This window comes from Sapajus apella, unplaced genomic scaffold (assembly GCF_009761245.1).
Source record: "Sapajus apella isolate SASKATOON/1434 unplaced genomic scaffold, GSC_monkey_1.0 scaffold6, whole genome shotgun sequence".
Classification (NCBI taxonomy): domain Eukaryota; kingdom Metazoa; phylum Chordata; class Mammalia; order Primates; family Cebidae; genus Sapajus; species Sapajus apella.
The window spans coordinates 11,965,284-11,974,877 of record NW_022436946.1 but is presented as its reverse complement, the minus strand read 5'-3'; the positions used below and the strand labels follow the sequence as shown (position 1 = coordinate 11,974,877).

The 9,594-nt window shown below is 38.8% G+C and overlaps 1 protein-coding gene across 1 annotated transcript; it reads right to left on the bottom strand.

The window, feature by feature from the left end:
- Nucleotides 1-8,847: 8,847 nt before the first annotated feature.
- LOC116549009 (peptidyl-prolyl cis-trans isomerase A-like) lies at nt 8,848-9,541 on the bottom strand. Its single transcript, XM_032274446.1, has one exon. It carries the CDS (start codon nt 9,524-9,526, stop codon nt 9,032-9,034), a length of 495 nt encoding a protein of 164 aa, XP_032130337.1. The 5' UTR covers nt 9,527-9,541; the 3' UTR covers nt 8,848-9,031.
- Between the last annotated feature and the right edge of the window lie 53 nt (nt 9,542-9,594).

Here is a 9,594-nt window from a genome sequence, read left to right as displayed (position 1 = left end):
TAAATTGTAGCTCCCATATTCCCACGTGTTGTGAGAGGGACCTGGTGGAAGATAATTGAATCATGGATGCAGTTTCCCCCATACTGTTCCTGTGGTGATAAATAAGTCTCACAAGACCTGATGGTTTTATAAGGGGTTTTCCTCTTTCACTTGGCTCTCATTGTCTCTTGCCTGCTGCCATGTAAGACATGCCTTTCACCTTCCACCAGGATTGTGAGCCCTCCCCAGTCACGTGGAACTATGAATCCATTAAACCTCTTTTTCTTTATAAATTCCAAAGTCTCGGATATGTCTTTATCCGCAGCATGAAGATGGACTAATACACATGGTTTGTCCAATCACTTCTATTTTGTTTGTGTATTAAAATCTTAAGCTTCTGAGGGGCATGGTATGTATTTGTAAAACAATACACTTATTTGTCCTCCCCAAATTAAAAAAAGTAACTGGTCACAGAGGAGAAATTCAGTCTTCCTCATTCTGAAGTTCTTTAAAAATGTCTTTAGTGTTGGTCAAGACAGAACATTTTTGCAGAAAAAATTTCCACGTGACAAAGGTGGATCAGAACAGTCAGTGCTCTAAGAAGATGCCTGGATAGTTTTACTGACCAAGAGGAACTTTTCATTTCCTTCTACTCTTACAACAAAAAGTTTCTTCTCCAAAAAGCAGGCCCAGGATTAGAGTTCTTGACTTTCAGCAGCACCCATCCTACCCCATAGCCGGAGGAGCTCAGCCAGCCATGTAGCGTGCATGCATTACTGCACCACGTGCAGAGACCCTAGAGTCTAAGCCCCACACAGCACAGTTGTAATCAGAGTAGACATTACTTGTTTCCGTTTCACCCAAGTTCCCACAGATCAGGTATGTATGTTGATTCTAGTTCTCTTTCCCACTTCCCTCTGACTTCTATACCCAGCCACAGGTCAGAGCCATTTGAGATTGAGAGAGGTGAAGTCTATTCTTTTTGGTTCTTGAATCCACTACTTAGTTCCCAGAGAAAATCGCGTTTCTCCCAACCACTAAATTATTGAGTCTGTAGGTCTATCAGAATTTACTGTCAAACTGCAATTCATCTAAAAGTACACCTACCTCAAAAAGATTAGAAATAGCTCATTTTTTTCCATAGTAAATGGAAAGTGAAGGTTAAAATATAAGACAGAACATAATAAGAATAAATTATTGAGTCTGTGGGTCTACTGGAATTTGCCAACAAAACACAATTCTTTATCTAAAAGTATGCCTATCTCCCAAAGTTAGAAACAGCTTATTTATTTTCAGAATAAATGGAAACTTCCAGAAGATCTAATAAGAATAGATGTTTCCAGACATCCGGAGTAATGTAAGCATAATCGTTCACTTAGTTATTCATGAATATTTTAATCGAGTAACCACTACGTACCAGGCACTATGTTAGGCTTTGCCTATGTAGCAAAACAGACATGATTCCTTCCCTCTCGGCTTTGAAATTACTTGCACCTGGGAGAGATACTTGACCTATCAGCATAATGATAGCCTCAAAGGCTGAGAGTGGATTTGATCATCTATGGGGTGTTGGCAATGGGGAGACAGAGAGGAAGAGGACAGAGAGAGAGAAGAAAGAGACTGTGAGAAAGGTGAAAAAGAGGGCTAGAACTGAGGTGTGAGACGAATGTTTCGAGTTTGAGCAAAAAGACAGAGCCAGAAATGAAGCCTAGTCAAGTAAGCAAAAAATAAAAAGAAAACAAAGCAAATGTGGCTTTGCAGAATCCAGTAAGGAAGCATGGTTTCAAGAAAAGGGTGGTCCATGATAGCAAATGCTGCTAAGAGAGAAAAGAAAATGGAGGGCTTGTCTTAGGTGTTTAAAGAAAAGAGACACTTAATGGAGAGGAAGGGCTGGGACCTGGTGGTAATTGGAACCACGTGGCAGGGGAGGCGCTGGGGAGCCTGGAACGCTTGTGCTCCTCCCCCACCACCAGGCTCTCTTCTACTCTTCCTTCAGGTCAAGGCTTAGATATTGCTACTTGTGGGGATCCTCCCAAGCCACAAGTCTTGGTTAGGGGCCCCTCCTGTTTGCTCCTGTAAGCACTGTTTACTTCCCTTCGTTGCAATTATGTTTTTTCTTGATTGTAAACAGCAGCAACCATCTCTGATAAACTGAAGCAGAATAGACATTTTTTTGGAAGTCCATGTGGGAGTTTGCAGAATTTTAATGTAAGATCTAGGCTTAGAAAACAGGCTAAATCCAAAGAAGACCAAGCAATGGAGATACAGGCCAGCTTACATCTCCAGGTGCACTGGTGAGTTAACCAGGCCACCTTGCACCCAGCTCACAGCTGGGCCCATCACCACTATTGCCACCAGATGCTGGGTGCTGCTGCCATCATATCACCAAGAGAGTGAGTTCCAAGCTGTCCCCTTCTCCTTCAGTTTATTTAGTTGTGGCAAAAAAAAAAAAGGATAATAATAATAATCATATACTTAAAAGGAGATTTGGCCAGGCGTGGTGGCTCAAGCCTATAATCCCAGCAGTTTGGGAGGCCGAGGCTGGCGGATCACCTGAGGTCAGGAGTTTGAGACCAGCCTGATCAATATGGTGAAACCCCATTGCTACTAAAAATACAAAAATTAGCCTGGCATGATGGTGGGCACCTGTAGTCCCAGCTACTCAGGAGGGTGAGACAGGAGAATTACTTAAACCTGGGAGGCAGAGGTTGCAGTGAGCTGAGATAGTGACATTGTACTCCAGCCTGGGTGACAGAACAAGACTTCATTTCAAAAAAAGAAAAAGAGAATTAGCTGGGCCTGGTGGCACAGGTCTGTAATCATCTGTAATTTCAGCTACTCAGGAGGCTGAGGTAGGAGAATCACTTGAACCGGGGAGGCAGAGTTTGCAGTGAGCTGAGACCAATCCACTGGACTCCAGCCTGGGAAACAGAGTGAGACCCTGTCTCAAAAAACTAAAATAAAATAAAAAGAAATAAAAAGGGGATTTAACATTTAGCTACTGTTTAAAGCATAGTGAGCACCTCTGTAGCTACTACTGAGCTATTCTCTTGAAGCCCTTTAGTGTTCTTCTCATTATTTCCCCCTCATTGCCCTCATCTCATGGGTAACTAGGTTTTCTGGATTAGCTCTATTTTGTGTGTGTGTGGGGTGGGGGGGGAGATGGGAGGGACAAGGTCTTGTTCTTGTCACCCAGGCTGGAGGGCAATGGTATGATCACGGCTCCCAACAGCCTTGACCTGTTCTTGAGCTCAAGCGATTCTCCCATCTCAGCCTTCCAAGTAGCTGGGACCACAGGCACATGCCACCACACCCAGCTACTTTTTTTTCCCGGTAGCGATAAGGTTTCCCTATGTTGCCCAGGTTTATCTTGAACTCCTGGGCTCAAGTGATCCTCCCACCTCAGCCTCACAAAGTGCTGAGGTCACAGTCATGAGCCACTGTGGCCAACCCCTGGATTTGCTTTTCTTTATAGTTTTCACACAGATTTGTGTCCCTACGCTATAGCTAGTGCTGTTACTTTTGCCTGTTTTTGTGCTTTGTATAAATAAAATCACACTGTATGTATTCCTCTGAAACATACTTTCTGCTCACTATATATTTTCAGTGTTGGTGTGAAATAGCTATCATTTGTTCACGTCCACTGCTTTACTGTGTTAACATACCACAACTGCTTTATCCTGTCTACTGATAATGAAGTAAGGATTTTTTTTTTCCCAGTCAACAATGCTGCTAATTATATACACATACCTCCTGGTGTACATATTAAATAATTCATTGAGGTCTCTAGTGAAAGCAGAATTTCTAAATAATAAGGAATGTGAATATTTAATGTTACTAGGTGACAGCAAATTATTTTCCAACATGGCTGTAATAATTACATTCCCACCAGCAGTGATGACGTTTTTCACTGTCCCACAGCTCCATCAACATCCGGTAGTATCCAACTGTATTATTTTTGTCAGGCTAGTGGGTACAACAGAGTAGCTTAGTGTGGTCTTAAGTTAGGGTTCCCTGATTACTACCAAGTTTGGGTGTTTTCCTGTGTTTATAAGCCATACACATTTGCACTTTGAGATAACTGTACACGCCTTTTTGCGCTTCTCTGTTGAGCTGTATATGTCTCTCCATATACTTGGACCTCCTTAAAGTTCTTCAATAAAAACTGTAGTAATTCTGTACCAAGGACCTGCATATCTTTCTTAGATTTATTCCTAGGTGCTTTATATTATTTTATGCTATAAAACATTTTTACTGTTGAAATACACTTTTCTTTTTATATTGATATTACATCCAGAAATCTTGTTGAACTCATGAAATCTGATCATTTACCTGTAGATTCCATTTATCTGTAGATTATTTTGATTTTTCCGCGTTGATAATTATATCATCTGTAAATAATGACTGTTTCATTTATTCCTTTCCTAATTCTCATATCTTTTTCTTGTTTCATTGTGCTGGCTAGAATTGTAGCCAATATACTGTTGAATAGAAGTGATGATTCTCCTATTCTGGGACCATTCTTGTCTGGGACTTATGTCTCTTTCTCCCCCACTTTTTTTCTCTTTTGGCATTTGGTACAGAACCAGAGTCCCAAATGAGCACATTTACTTGGCCAAGCTTAAGTCTCAGGCCTTTCTAACTGCCAAAAAAAAAAAAAGAAAAAAGAAGAAGAAGAAGGAAAACATATGTCATAGTATGATACAGGGCTCTTTCTCGAACTTTTCTAGGAATTTCTCCAAAATTGGAAGGGCATTCAAATGCCAGACAACGGAGAGTAACTTGTAATTGCCTCTACACTTCTCTTTATGCTCAGCAAGAGTCTACATAATCAACCCAATCACCATCAATAACGAGCCTATAGGAGGATTTAGTCTTCATTTCAAATTCAAAGAATACATCTCCCTTTACTGTGTACATAATATCAGAACTGGAGATTCCCCCTGTTCCAAATTATTTATGGAAGTTCCTATGGTCCATTGCGGAATCTTTAAGAAGGTAACACCTGGGGAATGAATGGGGAGGAAGTATGGGCCATTCTAAAGAATGAGAATTTCTCATCAGTGTAAAACTTCAGAGGTGACTTTTTCCAGTCACATCCTCAGTTATCCGCCCCTCCTCTTTCACGGGTTTATATACTTCTGTTTCCAATGTTATCATCTATAGCCGTATCATGTTTTCCTCTGCCTAAGTTACTGCTAAGTAGATCCCAATCTCCCAGCTCCTCCTTTACTTTCAAGTCTGTGAAGAAGTTCATGTTCTTTTATGGTTTTCTAGAGGATTACTGCTAGCGATAATAAAAAGCAATTTAATAAAGAGCATTCTGCCACCAAATTGAGACACACACACATGGAATTTAATATTTCTCTGTAGATAGTCATAACAAAGTTTTTAAAAAATGACAAAAATTGCAACATTTATATGACAAAAGTTACTATCCCTAATATACATATAGTACTTCTAAACTGATAAAAGAGTTATTTGATTCTGTAATGGGCCAAGGACATAAACAGTCAGAGAATAAACAATACAAATAAGATGTTTAACTTCATCTTTTAGGTTTAGTTATAAACTAAAACAAAAATTAAATATAATTTTTTCAACTAATAAATTGGCTAAGGGAGAAAAGATCTTCAATACCTTGTGATGCTGAAGAGAGAATACAGGCTCTCTGTGCACTGCTGGAGGAAGCAAACATTGATGCTCCTTGAGTAGGGCCTGACAGTATGTTGCCAAACCCTTTAACCGTGTAAGCTTTTCTTCTTATTTCATGAGAGTTTATTCTATCGAAAACAAAACAAGCTTTAAGAACATAAGCACGGTCTTTCTTTTTCTTTCTTTCTTTCTTTCTTTCTTTCTTTCTTTCTTCCTTTCTTTCTTCCTTTCTTTCTTCTTTCTTTCTTTCTTTCTTCTTTCTTTCTTTCTTTCTTCTTTCTTTCTTTCTTTTTCTTTCTCTCTCTCTCTCTTTCTTTCTTTCTTTCTTCTTTCTTTTTTCTTTCCTTTCTCTCTCTCTCTCTCTTTCTTCTTTCTTTTTCTTTTTTTTCTCTTTCAGTTCTGGGGTACATGTGCAGATCAGTCTTTCTTTCTTTGGGTTTTTTTTTTTTTTTTTTTTTTGTGAGACAGAGTCTCACACTGTCACCGGGCTGGAGTGCAGTTGCACAAACTTGGCTCACTGCAACTTCCTGCCCCCAGGTTCAAGTAATTCTCCTGCCGCAGCCTCCTGAGTAGCTGAGATTATAGGCACCTGCCCCGACACCCAGCTAATTTTTTGTATTTTTAGTAGAGATGGGGTTTCATCATGTTGGCCAGGCTGGTTTGGAACTCCTGACCTTGTGATCCACCTACCTCGGCCTCCCAAAGTGCTGGGATTACAAGCATGAGCCACCACGCCCAGCCCAGATCACAGTCTTTCTATATTCAATTATTAATAATTGATACTTCACCAAACCTAACATAGCATTGATCATATGTATCATTATTCTGTGTACTACTATGAAAGAAAAAAATGCCAAACTATAGTACAAGCTGTTTTATCACTTCAAATTCTCTTACAATTTTCTAACTGACATGTAATAATTATACATATTTATGGGGTACAGAGTGATTTTTCATACACATATGCAATGTGTAATGATCAAATCATGGTAACTCACATATCCAACACCTCAAACATTTATCATTTCTTTGTGTTGGAAACATTCAAAATCCTCTCTTCCTGCTATGTGAAAATATGAAATAAATTATTGCTAACTATAGTCAGTCACCCCACAGTGCTATAGAGCCCTCGAACTTATTCCTTCTAGCTAGTTGTAATTTTGTAACCCTTAACCAAACTTTCTCTCTCCCCCTGCCCCTACCCTCTAGTAATCACAATTCTACTCTCTACTCCTATGAGCTCAACGTTTTTAGCTCCCACATATGTGTGAGAGCATGCTGTGTTTATCTTTCTGTGCCTAACTTATTTCACTTAACGTTATGTCCTCTAGTCTCACTCGGTTGCCAAAAATGATAGGATTTCATTCTTGTTTATGGGTGAACGGTATTTTGTTGTGTACACACATCACATTTTCTTTATTTTTATTTTTATTTTTAGTTGATAAACACATTGATTCCAGATCTTAGCTACAATAGTGCTGCAATAATCTTTTCCTTTGAATAAATATCCAGTAGTGTGAGTGCTGGATCATATAGTATAGTTCTACTTTTAGTTTTTTGAGGAAACTCTACGCTGTTTTCCATAATGGCTGTACTAATTTACAGTACCACCAACAGTATATGTGTTTCCATTTCTCTGAGTTCTCACAAGCATCTTGTGTCTTTTTGATAACAGCTATTCTAATTAGGGTGATATGATAGCGTATTGTGGTTTGGTATGCATTTCCCTAATGCTCACTAATATTGAGATTTTTTTTACATACTTGGTGGCTATTTGTGTGCCTTCTTTTGAAAAATGTCTATTCAGATTGCTTGCCCATTTTTTAAATCAGCTCTTTTACTGCTTTTGAGTTTCTCGTATATTCTGAATGTCTCTTGTCAGGTGAATAGTTTGCAAATATCTTCTCCCATTCTGCAGGTTATCTCTTCACACTGTTAGTTGTTTCCTTTGCTATGCAGAAGTTTTTTAGTTTGATATAATCCCGTTTCTATATTTTTGCATTTGTTGACTATGCTTTTGAAATCTTATCCATAAAACCTTTGCCCAAATCAAGTGTTTCCTCTGTGTTATCTTCTAGTAGTTTTACAGTTTCGAGTTTTACATTTAAGTCTTTAATCTATTTCGAGTTGATTTATGTATATGGTGAGAAATAGGGATCTAGTTTCATTCTTCTTCATATGGATATTCTGTTTTCCTAACACCATTCATTAAAGAGGATGTGCTTACCCCAGTGTGTGTGTTCTTGGCACCTTTGTCAAAAATCAGTTGGCTGTAAATATCTGGATTTATTTCTATGTTCTCAATTTTGTTCCATTGTTCTATGTGAGTGATTTTATATCAGTGCAATGCTGTTTGGGTTACTATAGCTTTGTAATATGTTTTGAATCAGGTAGCTTGATGTCTCCAGATTTGTTCTTTTTGGTCAGTATTGTTTTGGCTATCATGAGTCTTTTGTGGTTCCACACAAATTTCAGAATTTTTTTCTATTTCTTCAAAGAATGTAATTTGTATTTTGATACAGATTGCATTAGATCTGTAGATTGTTCTGGGTAATATGGTCACTTTGACAATATTCATTCTTTCAATCTACGAACAGGGGGTGTCTTTCCATTTATTTGTGTCTTCAACAATTTCTTTAATCAGCATTTTATAGATTTTATTGTAAAGATCTTTTGCCTCCTTGGTTAAATTTATTCCTAGGTATCTTAATATTTTTGGCAGCTATTGTAAAGGGAATTGCTTTCTTGATTTCTTTTTCAGCTAGTTTATTATTAGTGTACAGAAGTGCTACACTAATAGCACTGTGCAGCAAATCCTGCAAATTTGCTGAATTCATTTAACAGTTCTGAAGTTTTTTTATGAAGCCTTTAGGTATTTTTATATAAAAAATCATGTTATCTGCAAACAGGGATAATCTGACTTCTTTTTCAATTTGGATGCCATTTATTTCTTTCTCTTGTTTAATTGCTCTAGCTAGAATTTCTAGTACTGTGTTGAATAAAAGTGGCGAAAGTGAGCATCCTTGTCTAGTTCCAGTTCTTAGAGGAAAAGCTTTCAAGTTTTTCCCCATTCAATGTCATGTTAGCTGTGGGTTTGTTATTTATGGCCCTTATTGTATTGAGGTATGTTTCTTCTATACCTAATTTGTTGAGAGTTTTTATCATGAAGGAATGTTGAATTTTTGTTTGTTTTTTAGTCTTTATTTCATAATCATAAACTTAACTCAACTCTGCAATCCAGCTAGGCATGGAAGGGAACAAGGAAAACATGGAACCCAAAGGGAACTGCAGCGAGAGCACAGATTTTAGGATACTGTGAGCAAATGGGGTTGAAGGGTGCTCTCCTGAGCTACAGAAGGAATGTCTGGTGGTTAAGATAAAACACAGGTCAAACTTATTAAAGTTGTCCATTGTCAGCAATGGTGATCTTCTTGCTGGTCTTGCCATTCCTGGACCCAAAGCGCTCCATGGCCTCAACAATATTCATGCCTTTTTTCACCTTGCCAAAGACCACATACTTGCCATCCAACCACTCAGCCTTGACAGTGCAGATGAAAAACCGGGAACCGTTTGTGTTGGGTCCAGCATTTGCCATGGACAAGATGCCAGGACCTGTATGCTTTAGGATGAAGTTCTCATCATCAAATTTCTCCCCGTAGATGGACTTGCCACCAGTGCCATTATGGCATGGGAAGTCACCACCCTGACACATAAACCCTGGAATAATTCTGTGAAAGCAGGAACTCTTATAACCAAATCCTTTCTCTCCAGTGCTCATAGCATGAAAGTTTTCTGCTGTCTTTGGAACCTTGTCTGCAAACAGCTCAAAGGAGACGCAGCCCAAGGGCTCGCCATCAATGGCAATGTGGAAGAACACGGTGGGGTTGACCATGGCTGATTCTACAAGGCTCCAGGCGGCGGCGGTGTCTGCAAAGCCAGGAATGTTAAATTTTATCAAAT